Source organism: Primulina eburnea, chromosome 3 (genome assembly GCF_022965805.1).
Source record: "Primulina eburnea isolate SZY01 chromosome 3, ASM2296580v1, whole genome shotgun sequence".
Lineage (NCBI taxonomy): Eukaryota > Viridiplantae > Streptophyta > Magnoliopsida > Lamiales > Gesneriaceae > Primulina > Primulina eburnea.
Window position 1 is genome coordinate 10958983 of NC_133103.1, and position 15058 is coordinate 10974040.

Genomic DNA, 15058 nt, shown 5'->3' on the forward strand with positions numbered 1-15058 from the left:
TAAATAACTGATGTTAGATTAGAAACATGATTACAAATTCTCACAATTGTTTTATCAAACATAGAAGACGATGTATATTCGTCACACAAATAGATCTTGAGATCTTTACATAAAAATTCTCTTTGCTCCCCAAAAGGTATCACGGTCTATTAGTGCATAATTATGTTGTAATAAAACTTGTAGATTTGAAAATATTAGTAAAACTTGCAGATTCTGATAATGATTTTATTGAAGTTATCCCATGATATATATCCAATAATATAATGATATTGAACCACTACCACAACAAACTCTGCTGTTCCAAATAATTCCCACACTCGGAGAGTGGCTATTCTCTTTTTCACACAAACCCTATGAACCGCTGACACATATGCCACTTTGCACGACTAAAATAGAACTGACTCGGGCCCATCACGATTTATTGCGAATCCACAAAAGTTTGGTATACACATGTAATGAAAATGAAATTTGACGTTCATTGGCACTAGATATAATTTAGACCCAAACTGATTAAAAAACAGTGTCGAAAAGAAAGCCAAAAAATGTCTCCCACCCTTTTCCTCTTCTCCGTCCTCCTCGGCTCCACCATGGCCGCCGCCCAAGCACCGCCGCTCCGTCCGGGATTTTACATGGACACTTGCCCCCAAGCGGAGCTCATTGTCCGGGATGTCATCAAGAATGCCATGGCCAGAGAAACCAGAAGCGTTGCCTCTGTTATGCGCTTACAATTCCATGATTGCTTGGTTAATGTAAATGGAGGGCTCTATTTCTCTTTTGAAAATTTTGGGACAGGCCGGCCATTAAAATTATGCGATTTTGATGTTGCAGGGGTGCGACGGATCATTGTTGCTGGATGATAGTCCAAACATGGTTGGAGAGAAAGAAGCTCTATCAAACATAGATTCTTTGAGATCATTCCAGGTCATTGATGAGATTAAAGAAGCTTTAGAGAGTAGTTGCCCAGGTGTTGTTTCTTGTGCTGATATTGTCATCATGGCCGCACGAGATGCAGTTGTTCTGGTAATTTTCACTTTCAATTTATAATAATACTATCGAAAAATCACATCAAAATAGTCCCTGTAAAAAATATGGTTTTGTCACATGATAAATAGTTCGAAAAATTAGTGGAAGGAATACGCATAGAACTCGCCGGAACTTTAGACTTGCATCTGATTTCACAATCCAATCTCAGAATTTTTATCTGCTATTATAATCTTTTTTCTGAAACCAGAGTGGAGGACCAAATTGGCAGGTGAGACTAGGAAGATTGGATAGTTTAACAGCCAGCCAAGAAACATCGAATGACATAATGCCAAGCCCACGAGCAAATGCAACTGCCCTCATTCAACTCTTCACCAGATTCAACCTCTCCACCAAAGATTTAGTTGCCCTTTCCGGCTCCCACTCCATTGGCAAAGCTAGATGTTTCTCCATCGTCTTCCGCCTCTACAACCAATCTGGCTCAGGAAGACCGGACCCTGCCATCGAACCAGGTTTCAGGGAAAAGCTGGATAAGCTATGTCCACTTGGAGGAGATGAAAGCGTAACAGGAGACTTGGATGCAACACCGGAGAGATTCGATAACCAATATTTCAAGGATTTAACCAATGGAAGAGGGTTCTTGAATTCAGATCAAACGTTGTTCACGTGTCCAACGACGAGAGATTATATAAAAACGTTCAGTCGGAGTCAGAAAGCGTTTTTTAAAGCATTTGTTGAAGGGATGATTAAAATGGGCGACCTACAGTCGAGTCAACCCGGAGAGATTAGGAGGAACTGCAGGGTGGTTAATAGCCAGCCGGTGGAGGTATTCCTTGATGCTTGAATTATATGTAGCTATTCAAGATGAAAGATTCTGTATGAAATAGATGACATCAACGTGTAGACTACTATAATCCATATATGCCCGTAAGTAACACACATTAACGTATTTTGAAATCTCAAATTCAAAAAACCTAAAATTCAAATTTAAGTATCCAAGCATCACAAAGCCCAACAAATTAACCCAGTTAATAATATGAACCAAATCACCAAAATCATCTCATCGTTAAAAACTCTTAAGCAGCAGAGGCCAGAGATTGCAGTCCAGTAATGGGTCGGTACTTAAGCCACAATCGACGGCTTTGAAGCTACAGAAAGTCTAGACCTCTTCTTTGCCAAACTCTCGCTGCGCCTTTCCCTCTGTTCCTTCAACCGTGTAGCAAGAAGCTTCTGGTAATCAGCAGCCTCCGACTTGGCCTTGGCAATTCTCTTCTTCTTGTCAGCAATTCTAGCCCTCTTCCTCTGCAGTGTCAAGGGAGTCACCAGCCTCTGAATCTTTGGAGCTTTGCTCACTTTCTTACCTGTGGTCAGATAGAACTTCATATCAGCAGTTTTTCAGAATCAAGATTCATCAATGCAAAAATGTTCTGGTGGAGAAACTCACCAGCTTTGTTGGTGAATGTACGGCGATATGTGTTAACATACTTTCTAACATCATCTTCCTTCGAGAGATTGAAGAGCTTGCGGATCTTTGAAGCTCTCTTCGGACCTCTCATCCTAGGCTTCTCGACATCTGTCAATCCAGGCAGTTCATTATCACCCTTTTTGACAATCACCAAGTTCAGAACGGAGAGATCAGGGCTAACAATGCACCCTCGAACAGACTTCCTTCTACGCTCTCCATTTCTCCTACCATAACCTCGGAAACATGGGGTACCTGTTCGGTCACATGTCCAACTTTTAGATATTAAAAAAATAAACCCAAATTAGAAGGGGTCATAAGAAAATCATACACACCTCTATGCAGCAAGAGTCGAACACGACCTGGGGTCAACACACCCTGCTTCATTGGGAAACCTTGCTTGTCACAACCCCCCATTATCTTAAATACATATCCCTTGAACTCCTGAAACATCAAATTGTCAAAAGACATGTCAGAACAAGCATCATCACTGGAAAATGCATAATCATGGCATAACTAGAATTTTTAACTTAAAATAAAATTTGTACCTCACCGAGGGCATCGCCGCTGACCTCCTGAGAGATCCTCTTGTCCCAGAACACCCGGCTGTGAATAATATACATAGGGTAAACCCAAGCTAATTTACTCGAGGGCAAGGGCTGAATAAAAAAAACTATTCCTTCCAATATTGGCATGTTTACAAGTGCCAGTTATACTTGTGCAATAACCAATAAAAAGATATCGATTGACACAAAGAGTCAAAGACTAAGTTACACCTGAAAAAACAATATCAAACCCAAGAGAAATGTACTGCTGGATGTGGGGGTGCAGCTCGATTTTCCATGACTCATTCATTACTTCTCGTGGTAGAAAACCATTGTCGTTAGCTAAATGACTTTTTCCATGCGTGCAACAAAACGAAAAAAGAAAATAGAACTCGTGTATTGACCAAAGCTTATTCAATCAAATGTTGCAACACAACTATGCAGCTCAGTTACTACTCAAAGACATCAACTTTACCGCATTTTACAACGAAATTCTTGTAGGAATAAACAATAAAAAGATAAACAAAACAAACATGTAAATTTTTTTAATTCGCACAGGAACTTGCAGAGATCTAAACCAAATCAACAAGTTTATCAAATCATCAACAATAAAGGTCAAGAATATCCATAAGGAATCGAAAATGAATACATACAGCTTCATGTCATCATCAATCTCCAGCTTCTTCTGGCATCCTGTGGTCGGATTTGCGATGTTGAACTGCAAGATGCAAACTAAAGATTATACGATATAAATCTCCAGCTTCAATCATATCAATATGTTATACGAGGGAGAGACTGAAACCTTCATCTTCGACGGAACGGGGAGAAAGCGGCTAAGATGTCGAACGAGTTCTCAAATGCTCATCCGTCACTAGGGTTTTGGGGTGACATCGACGCACTAAGTAGCTGCCACATGGCGTATAAATGGGCTTTCAAGGTATCTTCGGCCCAACCTTTTTTTATTGCACTCGCCCAAATCCAATTTGCCCTAATATAATATTTCTGAGAGAATTTAACAAATTTATTAATAATTTTTTTGGTAATTGAGCTTTTTTTCCTGATAATAATAATTTAATTTTTGTCAAGTTGTTGTACATGGATTAATCGTTGATCTGTGGTTTTGAGAAAATATTATTGAAAGTTTTCATTATTTTTTTTCCAAATTACATCAAACATATTTATTAATTTATGTTAACATTTATGTGTATATATAATTGGGTAAATTGGAAAAATCGCACTTTGGTCTTTTTAAATTTGTTAAGAGTAGGTCTCTTGTGATACGGTTTCACGAATCTTTATATGTGAGACGCCAAATCTACCGATATTCACAATAAAAAATAATTATCTTAGAATAAATAGAAAAAAAAAATTCATGAATACCAAAATTAGAGATCCGTTTTACAAAATACGACCTGTGAAACCGTCTCACATATTTAGCTAAAAACTATTAATATTTTAAAATTTTGCTATTAAAACACTATTTCCAAAATAATTGAGGTAAAACCCGATGTTGTTAAATTTACATTAAAATTCCATATGAAAATTTAATCAGCTAAAAACCAGTGTGTTGTTATAATATAATTCAAGATTCCTGCCTACAAATTTTTTGTGATTTATTAGGTTTCAAGAGCTATATCGAAAATTAAATGCTAAAAAAAATAAAAAAAATGATATTTTGGATTTAGTGGAAAATTATGTGGTGATTTTTGACATTTTTTAAGTATTTTCATTCACGGAAATATAACCGAGCATTATAACATTCTATAATATAATATTCCACTCTGGGTGTGGGGACAGTGCCCCACACCCAATCAACGGTCCAGATCATTTCATGGGGAGGGGGGAATTTTTTTAAAAAAAAAAAAACCAAGGGCCAGAAAAATTCTGGCCCTTGATCTGCCCCTGCAGGCACTGCCTGCAGGGACAGGGTCGAATTTTCCCATTGTTAGACTGTAATTTTTATGGGCACTATTTTTTTTATTTATTTGGTTCAAGAAAATATAATATATTTGTGGTTAAAGCATATTTGGAGAATTTAGAATATATATACTGTATATCTATATTTTATATATAATTTCTGAGTCATAATAAAACAAAATAATATTTTGATTTAAGTTTTTGGACCTCCAAAATACTTTTTTATCTCCACATTTCTTTTTTTCTGCATGTAAAATAAAATTTACGAAAAAAATATAGCAAAAACTTTTTAAAAATCAGAAAATTTTAAAATTTTGAATAATAATTTCATTTTTGTTTATTATGAGTGGTTATTAAACAAAGATCGGCTACATATTTACGCATCACGTGCACGTGAAAACTAGTTTAAATAAGATATTTGTATGAATATTTGAATATTGTTTTTAAAATCTTGATAAAGATTTTAATGTGAAATTTTAGAATGATTTATTTCGTCTGAAATATGTTGGAATTATTAGAGTTAATATTGTCTATATTTTAAATTCCAAATATAACTGCATAATAAAGATTTTTATGGGACTATAGAGGTGCTTCTATGAGAGAGGAAGGTGGAATGCGCTTTTAATGTCGAATATTTTAGAGTGGGTATATTGTTTTTATACATTGCATTAATTTAGAATTAAATTCTTGCATTTTACCAAAGACGATCCATACAGAAGTACTCGTTCTCTAAAGTCAAAACGCGTTTTCCCATTATCAGTAGCAACCAACGGGAAAATCTCAAAAGTTTGTTCAAATAGATGACATCAACATTTTACTTGAAATCCAACGTATAAGAAGCCATAAATCAAAACTAAATGGTCGATTCCTCGCATGATTCGATCGATTTTTAATCTTAATTATTACAGTTATGGACATCAAACGACTGTTTGTTAACTTAGGCATAGTTGATACATGGGATAAGGGAGAGATCGATAAATAATCTTCTTTATCCGATGCTTGGCACTTTTTTAAAAAACCGATGATATTGGTAAACAATTTTTTAGAAGGATAAAATGTCTCTTCTATTATGTGTGATAATTTTAATGTAATGATAAAATACACTACTTAATTACCCTCTATTTATAAATAATGTTTATAAATCTATGCTAGCAGGTAGAAATTAAAATCAAATAAATATTTTTATTTATTTTTACATATTATATAATATGATAATTATATAAATGAATTCGAGATGATCATATAAATAATTTTTATAAATCTCTGTAAAATTATTAGTATCACTCGATTAACCTTAAAAATTGATATTTGACTTGAATCACAAAACCAAGAGCTCAATTATCATATTATATAATATATAAAATTAGATAAAAATAAATAAATCATGCAAGCACTATTGGTGCATGAACAAATAACAAATATGAACTTAATCAACAACTTTGAAATTATAAAATTTATTATGATAAAGTTAATTTTGTCATTACAATCTAATAAATAAATTTAACCACTCTTATTAAAATCATACCAAACATTAGATATAAAATATCTTACATCTTATTTATCATTATCCTTATCCTTATATTATATATCGCATGTTTGTCCTATCATATATATCAAACCATGTCTTCCAGTAACTATCTATTTATCATTCTGGTTTTCTTGTATTTGTAATGGAACATCGCAAACACACATTTATTAAGGCAGCGTGCCTATCTTTATCTTTACCCTAAAACATACAAAAACAACAATGGAATATACATACACACACAATCCATTTCACAGAGCGCACACAAAATCCCCACTCGTCTCTACATCATCATCTATATCAACATCATCAATTTCATCAAGATCCATGCTTCCTCCCAACAAAATCCCACCACCTTTGAGAACATCTCCTGCTTCCCTAGCCTCTTGTATTATTGCCAATGCTTCTTCATTACTCTGGGTACAATAATCGTCTCCGTTTCTCGTCTGCAAGCTGCTTTCATCTTCTTCCGTCAATTCTATTGGTAGGTTCTTTACAAACCATGGGTGCTTTTTTATTTCCCGGATTGTTATTCTCTGCAACAACCATTCAATCATAATAGTCAAAATGTTGAACCCTCGGCCGATGGAAAACAGATCGACTCAAGTGAATCATTAGAAAACACAAAACTGGAATATGTTGTCAAGTTTTCTCAATGAGGAAAATTAGAACTAGACCTTTTCGGGGTCGGCCACGAAAATTCTAGATAAGAGATGCTTGCATTCCTTAGATATTCTGACATAGTCAGGGATTGAATAGTGTACACTAAGTATTCTCTGGCAAAAGAAAAAAAAAAGTATATTAATGTTAGTTTGATCAAATTAAATGCAAATTATGAAACCAACAAATTAATGTTTCAACTTGGTAAACCATCTCACATTTATTGTTTTCTTGAAATTTCTTGGATCATCAGCATCTTCAAATGGATAAGCACCAACTAACATCACATATAACGTTACCCCACACGACCAAACATCTGCAATCTTTCAAAACCAAGAAAAGTGTTATTGTTAAAAAGTTGAGACTATTCGTGACACCCATCGAAAAGGAAAGCTTGACCAACTATTAAAATTTACCTTCCCATCATACTCTTTTCTTGATAAGACTTCTGGTGCTATATAAGCAGGCGTCCCCACTGTTGATTTCGGTTGTGAATGCAACACAGCTGACTGAAATTTGAACACCGAATGAAGAACTAAGCCTATACACAAACTAGCCCTCACATGTAAGAAATGATAGATAAACAACCTTAGAGTATCCGAAGTCACATATCTTGAGACGTGGGGTTGAACTCCCATCCAACAATGTGTTTTCGAGCTTTAGATCTCTGTGGCAAATTTGCTGCATTTGAAAATTACGGATTTTCACATTTTCTCGTGTGTGAATAAAGAAGAACAATTTTGATTGGTTAATTTGGGTCCTAATTACCATGGAGTGGCAATAACTGACGCCAGATATCAGCTGTTGAAAAAAGAACCTGGCCTGAAACAGATGAAAATGAATGAGGATCAAATTTAAGTTTCAATATCGGACTAAACAAAAACAACGAAGACATTCATATTTTAAGCTTCAAGATTGCTGGTATGCCATGCACTCGAGATCATAATTCAAAACCAAAATAGTATAGTTTATCAGGCGTTAGATCTTTCAAGTTCACCACTTCCACTGAGGGTACGTTGTAAACAAGAGCACTCGTGTTAGGCCATATGCCGGAGCATTTAAGAATCCTAGGTATTCGGTTAAAGAACCCTTAAACTCACAACCATTCCACAACTTGCAATCAATTTAATTTTCCCAGAGATTTTTCACCCGTCCCTCCCCTGTTTGTCATTTTACCTTATAAACATAAATATGAATGTTTCTTGATCCTTAAATCAAACTGTTGGTCCTGTTCTTGAACCAAATGTACCTCATCTTCACTGAATCTTCCTGCATTGCATATTCGTTCGAAAAGCTCGCCTCCAGCAGCATATTCCATTACTATGGCTAGATGGGTTGGAGTAAGCAGTACCTGAAAAATGCACCAAGCCACTTCTCAGCTGGTTATTTCAAGAAAAACACAAGATACAAACTGGAAAATTTTCAACTCTGAGACAAGGCATCTTTCCAACACGGTATAGGGATGAAGAAAATCCTCTAGTTTCAAACACATGGTTCGGATGAGTCGTTATACACAAACTTTAACCCAGAAAAGAAAACATTGATGAAGGAGAATCCAATAATCTTTATGCCCTTTCACAATAGCATGTTACGGTTGAATAAGTGGTAAATAATCTTAAGATAAATTAAGTTCCCCTTTAACCAAATTCTTAGACTTATCTCAGATCAAGTCAAAGATCAAAACCAAGAAAAACCGCAATTATTCCCAAAGATCAAGAAACCATAAGCATGCCCAGAAAACTTCAATATTCACATATCCCCCTTATCTTCTCTGCATACAAGGCATAATATACAAATTCTTAAAATCAATGTGTTGCCGGCTTCCAGACATTATACCTCCTTGAATCTAATAATGTTTGGGTGCTTCAAAGCCCTGTGATTCATAATTTCCCTCTGTACATGCTCATCAATCTGCAAATAGATCATCAATGAATAAAACATATTCTCTAAAACACAATTAAAGGCTTTCAATATTGAAATTGAAAGAGGGCATAAAAATTTAACCTTTTTGCCCCTTTCGATGTACTTGACAGCATATAGCTCACCGTTCCTTTTATCTTTCACAAGCTTGGCCACACCAAAATTCCCAGATCCTATATCTTTCACTACCTCATACCTTTCCATTTTTGCACCAAGCGATCTTGCAGAAAACCCTTGAATTTATACCCCTCAGCTCCACTCTTTTACCTTGTTTTTTTTCCCTCTATACATATATGTGGCCAGTTTTGTGCTTGTGTGTGTATATATTTGTAAGTCATAATAATAATAAAAAAATGTTTGCGTGTGAGGTGTCAAATAGTGATATGTCCAAGTCCTGTAAACTGGAAAATTCTTAATCTACTAAGTTATGATTTGCTGATTTACACGGACGACGACAAAAGAATTGTTCTTGTTAGACGTGTACTGATTGGGGAGATTATTTTATGACCTGCACATGCCATCTGGAACAATTATTTATCAGCCCAAAAGAAAAGTATTCCCACAGCCCATTTCCCCTGCTTTCCAATTAATGTGGTGTCAGCCCCCAATCCCATGCTGGAACTTTTATTTTAAAATCAATGATGACGAGGCGGTCCGTCGTGATTCTCACGTATTGATGTAGGAGTGGTTGTTCGTGATTATGGCTCGAGCGAATAGCATTGATGGCGTTTTTATGACTTCTGTAGCGGAAACGTTGGTTGTTCGTGAGGATATTATCATTGTACTTCAACACCAAAGGAACATATGCTTTTACGGTGATCAAATCTACTTCTCATCATTTCCCCTTTGCCGAGGCAGCGTCGAGTTTATTTGTGCTCGCAGGCCACACGATGGTCTGTTTAATATTGTAAAAGTTCCACAACCAAGTAGGTAATAGTTTTTTTTTTTGGTGTTTTGCCTCAATGAACACTATTTGACTTTAGAAGTTTTGTCATTTATTTTTGTGTATTTTTGCAAATTTTTGACTGGGTTAGTTGATAATGAAATGTTGTTTTCATAAAATACATAAAAAAGCAGAAATTTAATCGGGCCTCATCCTAGAGTCTAGGCCCACACCCCATTTCGGCCCACGTTTGTTTGAAACCGGTCTAGTCTAAACTCTAAAGCATTCCAGCTCTGATCTCTTCCGCGTAATCCTCCGCCTCTCTCTCTTTGCAGTTTTCTCTCTCTAAAAGACCCCCGGATCTCGATGTCGTCCCAGCGTGAGGAATTCGTGTACAAGGCGAAGCTCGCCGAGCAAGCGGAGCGTTATGAGGAGATGGTTGAGTTCATGGAGAAGGTCGTCGGCGCCATCGACGCCGATGAACTGTCCGTGGAGGAGCGCAACCTCCTCTCCGTTGCCTACAAGAACGTGATCGGCGCTCGACGCGCCTCGTGGAGGATAATCTCCTCCATTGAGCAGAAAGAGGAGAGTCGTGGCAACGAGAGCCACGTCTCAATCATCAAAACCTACAGATCTAAGATCGAGTCCGAGTTGTCATCCATCTGCGACGGAATTCTGAAGCTTCTAGACTCGAAACTCATTGGATCCGCCGCTAGTGGTGACTCCAAGGTTTTTTACTTGAAGATGAAGGGAGATTACCATCGTTACTTGGCGGAGTTTAAAACTGGAGCTGAGCGGAAAGAAGCCGCTGAGAACACTCTGTCTGCTTATAAATCAGCTCAGGTTAGACCATCATTTTTCTTTTCAGTTTTTGATTGATTATTTGTTTATCTTGTTGCGTTTGGGTCTAGAAGAATCGAGACGTCGATTTGACATATCACTGTATTTAGGTTTTTTATGAATCTAATTTTCCTTATCATCTATTTATCTGCCCACTTCGAAGTTTAAAGTTAGTATGACAACTGTTTTTGGCAATTCCCTGCTTATTCGTGTCGGAAGAATAAATTGTTTCTTCTGTTTCGTCGATGGAGGGATTTTAGTGAAGTGTGCTAGTGATTCCATGGGGTTAGTTTGATCTGGCTCTTTGTTTTTCTTTTAGTTCTAATGCGTATGATTGAGCTTTTGTATTCGATGAAAATGATGCACTGAAGTTTCGCATCGCTTGATTTTTGCTTTTGACTTGAATATATGGGGATATCTTACATGGATTTCAGTCTTTAAGGTGACTGCACGAATGAATATTTTAAATATGTATCACTTTTGCATTCACTTTAGTTTGCTGCATACCAATATTTTCATCTTCTGAATTAAATCTTAAGTGAGTATTTTAAGTTGTCTGCAGGATATCGCTGTTGCTGAGCTGGCGCCAACTCATCCTATTCGGCTTGGGCTGGCACTCAACTTCTCGGTCTTTTATTATGAGATTTTGAATTCTCCCGATAGAGCTTGTAATCTTGCCAAACAGGTCGACCAGAAAGTGTCTATTCTTATTGCCAAGTCTCTGTTTTTTATAGTCAACTAATAAAAACAAAATCCATCGTGGTTTTGGTGAAAAAATATTTCGTTTGGGCTGATGTCTACTTGTTTTTTTTAAGGCTTTTGATGAGGCAATTGCTGAGCTAGACACTCTTGGAGAGGAGTCATACAAGGATAGCACCCTGATCATGCAGCTTCTCCGTGACAACCTTACTCTGTGGACTTCAGATATGCAGGTGTGTTTTTCTGTTTCTACCCTCTGGAACATACCATCTACAAATAATATGGGCATGAATGTAGTTATTGATACATGTGACGTTCTGATGTAGGATGATACTTCTGAGGATATCAAGGAAGCATCAAAGCCCGATAACGAGTAGTGAACTTTTGTGGTTTTGTATTTGGGTATTTTTTCTATTGCCGAAGTAGTTTGCCTTTTTTTCCAAATCATTTTACTGGTGTTTGACAGTCTTTGGTCTTCTAGTCTCTTTCTTTGGCATCCATTATGTGTTTCATTTATCTTCTAAATTGACTTATGTATGTTCCAAAGTTTGCTTATATTTCATGTTTAAGAGAGCAAGCCTTTTATAGCTCCATTGGCCCGAGATCAATACTCTTTATTATAATTTTTAGTTTGAATCAATATTCATTGCATGTCAGGATTTTTTCAAATGCTGTTGTTCCCAATTTTGAAAATGTTTTCAAACATGAGGTTGTATCTTGACAAGAAGATTTGAATGAATTTTGTTGTGTCATCGAAGTCACGCATCTCAAATGGTATAATATTGTCTTTTTTGTACATAAACTCTCATGGATTTGCTTTCGGACTTTACTCAAAAGGCCTCATACACATGGAGATTCATTCCATCTTGTTGACTCGTGATCTTCATCTTGATCTTACTATTCCCAACAATTCTCCACTCAAACAAAATCCCACCATTATTCTCATTGTGCGGGCCTCCTCTTAAGCCTTATATGTCCTCCAATCGAGGTCACTCCTCTTCACCGCGTCGGGTCATGCTTTTCCAATATTGGGCTTTGGTTGCACAACAATCCTGCTCTCAGACGAAGTTTCACTATTATTCTCATTGTCTGGGCTTCCTCTCAAGCCTTATCCGTCCTCCAATCGAATTCATTCATCTTCACCGTGTTGGGTGACACACTTTACATGAAATACCGGGAACATCACTCATCTCGAGAGCTAATCAAGGATTTTTATTGGGAGCCATTACCTCATTTGCTTAAGTATCTAAGGATTCGACTTACATGGCTCGATCTAAACCATGGCTCGCATACCGCTTATTGTGTCACGGAATATAACATATCTCCACAATGATATGATATTATACACTTTCAGTCCAACTTTACGAGGATTTGCTTTTGGTCTTTACCAAAAATGTCTCATGCAAATGGAGATATCATTTCATGTTATTAATTCATGATATTCCTCTTGATTCGTCAACGTGAGACTTTATTTGTATCACTTATAGTCTTCCCCTCAAACAAAGTTGCATAATTATTCTTGTGGTTCGGACCTCCCCTCAAGCCTTATTCGTCGTCAAATCGTGGTCACTCCTCTTCACCACATTGAGGCGCACATTATATGAAATACTGGGAGCACCACCTCTCAAGAGCTTATTGATGATATTTTCGGGGAGTCCTCATCTCCTTCGCTTTTAGTATATGATGATTTCATGCATATGGCTCGATTTAGACTATGACTCTGATAGCATTTGTAGTGTCATGGAAGTAACATATCTCCACAATAGTATGATGATGTTCACTTTGAGGATAAACTCTCATATGTTTGTTTTTGAACTTTACCCAAAAGTTCTCATACCAATTGAGATATTATTTCATCTTATTAACATAACTTATGATCTTCTAATGTGTGACTTTAGTTGCATTCTCAACAAATTTGAAGCAACTCCATTGTAATATTTGAATGAATATAAAATGACTCCATGGTGAGATTGTTTGTTTAAAATTTAACACAATGATTCAAAAAATAACTAGTTGAGAATTTAAAATTCATTGTAAAATACATTTATTCAATGAAGGAATGGATTTGTTTTTATGAATTTGATTTGTAGTTTCAAATCCATCAATTCAAAAGCTTGTGGATATCCAAGACCGTTGAATTTTACAGAGAGCATGTTATTATTTTATCATGTTTCCATGCCTTTTATAATACAACGTGATTCAATTATGTTATTCTATCTCGTCGAGTAGAATTAATAATTTTTTTAAACCAGGGTTTAGGGCAGAAATGGGACTGGATGCAAATTCAAGCAAAAAATTTAAGAAGAAATAAATCATGGTCAGCATAATCTTGTTTTTTGAACGCGGCTTTCCAAAATGCATAACGATGAATGCAGTGAGACATTTTTGTGGCATTCATGAAACTACTTGGAGCACTCTAAGCTAGTGAAAAAATGGGTGGGGGTTATGATTCTCTTCACCTCGGACACTTGTATGTTAATAATACACAACAAGTTTTGGCTGCCCCATCATGGTTTGACAATATTTTTTCATATATATATATATATATAGCAACTATTGCCGGTGGTTTAGGTTCTCAAATAGAACATCAATAACCCCATTATTCACATACCAGTGGCCTGTGATGACCCCCCATATCTGAGCATCAAAGATAAACTTCACATGTATAAATTTTCAATTCTCGTGTTATAGCTGAACATAGACCAAACTAAAGAAACTCCATTGAAGAAAAACTACATGGATTAAACCAACACGTTAAGGGGGCAAGAAACGGAATATGAAAATCTAAGCACGTTCGCCTCTAATCCTGCGAGCTAGCTGGATGCCTTTAGGCTTGTTGGTTACACGCTTGGCATGGATGGCACACAAGTTAGTATACTCAAAAAGACCCACAAGATAGGCTTCGGCAGCCTCCTGCGGAGTCAACACAACATGGATCTGGAGACGGTATCACCCTGCCACCGTAAAAAGGAAATTGTTTAAAAATTATTATTAGTATAAAAATGTTGTTATATTTTACCATCTGACATAAACAACCACAGTTTCACTGGCAATCAATCCACCTTGAAATCTTGGGCAATTTCACGTACAATTCTTTGGAAAGGCAACTTCTTGATCAAGGGCTCAGTGCTTTTCTGGTACATGCGTATTTCACTGTAAATGGCATTAACATGACCATCGGAAAATCTGTCATCAACAAAAAGAATTACATTACAACATCAGAAGTGAGTGTGGATAATTTACAGCAGAGCAACAGTTCTTGGACGATATCAGTGAGGCTTCTTCCCTCCACCCATAGTTGGGGCAGACTTGCGAGCAGCCTAAAATAACAAGACTGCGAATAGGACATGAATTAACAAGCACAACACTAAAAATCAAAAGGAGGGGGACCTTGGTAGCAAGTTGCTTCCTCTGAGCCTTTCCTCCTGATTGACTTACGAGCAGTTTGCTTAGTACATGTCATCTGCAGGTATGTCAAAGAAAAGTAAAAATAAAATATAAAATCTATAAACGATTCTTACACGATAATAATAACGAGGACTAGCTATAGAAGAACAAAAACACAACATTCTAAGAAACTAATCACAATTCACATTATCTAGGAAATCAAATTGTAGTTTCTATAC

The 15058-nt window shown here is 36.4% G+C and overlaps 4 protein-coding genes and 1 long non-coding RNA gene across 5 annotated transcripts; 2 read left to right on the plus strand and 3 right to left on the minus strand.

Moving 5' to 3' along the window:
- The first annotated feature begins 486 nt into the window (after positions 1-486).
- Positions 487-2000, plus strand: LOC140826310 (peroxidase 17). Its single transcript, XM_073188534.1, has 3 exons — positions 487-749; positions 829-1020; positions 1232-2000. The coding sequence occupies exons 1-3, from the start codon at positions 543-545 to the stop codon at positions 1823-1825; spliced, it is 993 nt and encodes a 330-aa protein (XP_073044635.1). The 5' UTR covers positions 487-542; the 3' UTR covers positions 1826-2000.
- On the minus strand, positions 1920-3942 carry LOC140826311 (small ribosomal subunit protein eS6). Its single transcript, XM_073188536.1, has 6 exons — positions 3791-3942; positions 3642-3706; positions 2992-3049; positions 2779-2887; positions 2426-2698; positions 1920-2342 (listed from the first exon to the last, which is right to left on the minus strand). The coding sequence occupies exons 1-6, from the start codon at positions 3794-3796 to the stop codon at positions 2104-2106; spliced, it is 750 nt and encodes a 249-aa protein (XP_073044637.1). The 5' UTR covers positions 3797-3942; the 3' UTR covers positions 1920-2103.
- Positions 3943-6514: 2572 nt separating this feature from the next.
- Positions 6515-9394, minus strand: LOC140826312 (serine/threonine-protein kinase SAPK1-like). Its single transcript, XM_073188537.1, has 9 exons — positions 9095-9394; positions 8927-9001; positions 8340-8441; positions 7859-7912; positions 7679-7771; positions 7507-7599; positions 7309-7413; positions 7108-7206; positions 6515-6966 (listed from the first exon to the last, which is right to left on the minus strand). Exons 1-9 carry the CDS (start codon positions 9212-9214, stop codon positions 6682-6684), a joined length of 1026 nt encoding a protein of 341 aa, XP_073044638.1. The 5' UTR covers positions 9215-9394; the 3' UTR covers positions 6515-6681.
- Positions 9395-10180: 786 nt separating this feature from the next.
- Positions 10181-12023, plus strand: LOC140826313 (14-3-3-like protein 16R). Its single transcript, XM_073188538.1, has 4 exons — positions 10181-10736; positions 11296-11418; positions 11549-11665; positions 11759-12023. Exons 1-4 carry the CDS (start codon positions 10260-10262, stop codon positions 11807-11809), a joined length of 768 nt encoding a protein of 255 aa, XP_073044639.1. The 5' UTR covers positions 10181-10259; the 3' UTR covers positions 11810-12023.
- Positions 12024-14073: 2050 nt separating this feature from the next.
- On the minus strand, positions 14074-14759 carry LOC140828225 (uncharacterized). Its single transcript, XR_012117145.1, has 3 exons — positions 14676-14759; positions 14452-14585; positions 14074-14279 (listed from the first exon to the last, which is right to left on the minus strand). It is a non-coding gene; the product is annotated as an uncharacterized lncRNA (long non-coding RNA).
- Positions 14760-15058: the final 299 nt, after the last annotated feature.

Coding starts and splice junctions, on each gene's coding strand:
- LOC140826310 (XM_073188534.1), top strand. CDS start 543: ATGTCTCCCACCCTTTTCCTCTTCTCCGTCCTCCTCGGCTCCACCATG. Junction 750..828: donor TCCATGATTGCTTGGTTAAT/GTAAATGGAGGG, acceptor TTGATGTTGCAG/GGGTGCGACGGATCATTGTT. Junction 1,021..1,231: donor CACGAGATGCAGTTGTTCTG/GTAATTTTCACT, acceptor TTCTGAAACCAG/AGTGGAGGACCAAATTGGCA.
- LOC140826311 (XM_073188536.1), bottom strand. Junction 3,050..3,641: donor ATTGATGATGACATGAAGCT/GTATGTATTCAT, acceptor TATTATTCACAG/CCGGGTGTTCTGGGACAAGA. Junction 2,699..2,778: donor TCGACTCTTGCTGCATAGAG/GTGTGTATGATT, acceptor GTGACCGAACAG/GTACCCCATGTTTCCGAGGT.
- LOC140826312 (XM_073188537.1), bottom strand. CDS start 9,214: ATGGAAAGGTATGAGGTAGTGAAAGATATAGGATCTGGGAATTTTGGT. Junction 8,442..8,926: donor ACATTATTAGATTCAAGGAG/GTATAATGTCTG, acceptor TGCATTTTTCAG/GTACTGCTTACTCCAACCCA. Junction 7,414..7,506: donor GAAAAGAGTATGATGGGAAG/GTAAATTTTAAT, acceptor TGGTTTTGAAAG/ATTGCAGATGTTTGGTCGTG.
- LOC140826313 (XM_073188538.1), top strand. CDS start 10,260: ATGTCGTCCCAGCGTGAGGAATTCGTGTACAAGGCGAAGCTCGCCGAG. Junction 10,737..11,295: donor CTGCTTATAAATCAGCTCAG/GTTAGACCATCA, acceptor AGTTGTCTGCAG/GATATCGCTGTTGCTGAGCT. Junction 11,666..11,758: donor TGTGGACTTCAGATATGCAG/GTGTGTTTTTCT, acceptor GTTCTGATGTAG/GATGATACTTCTGAGGATAT.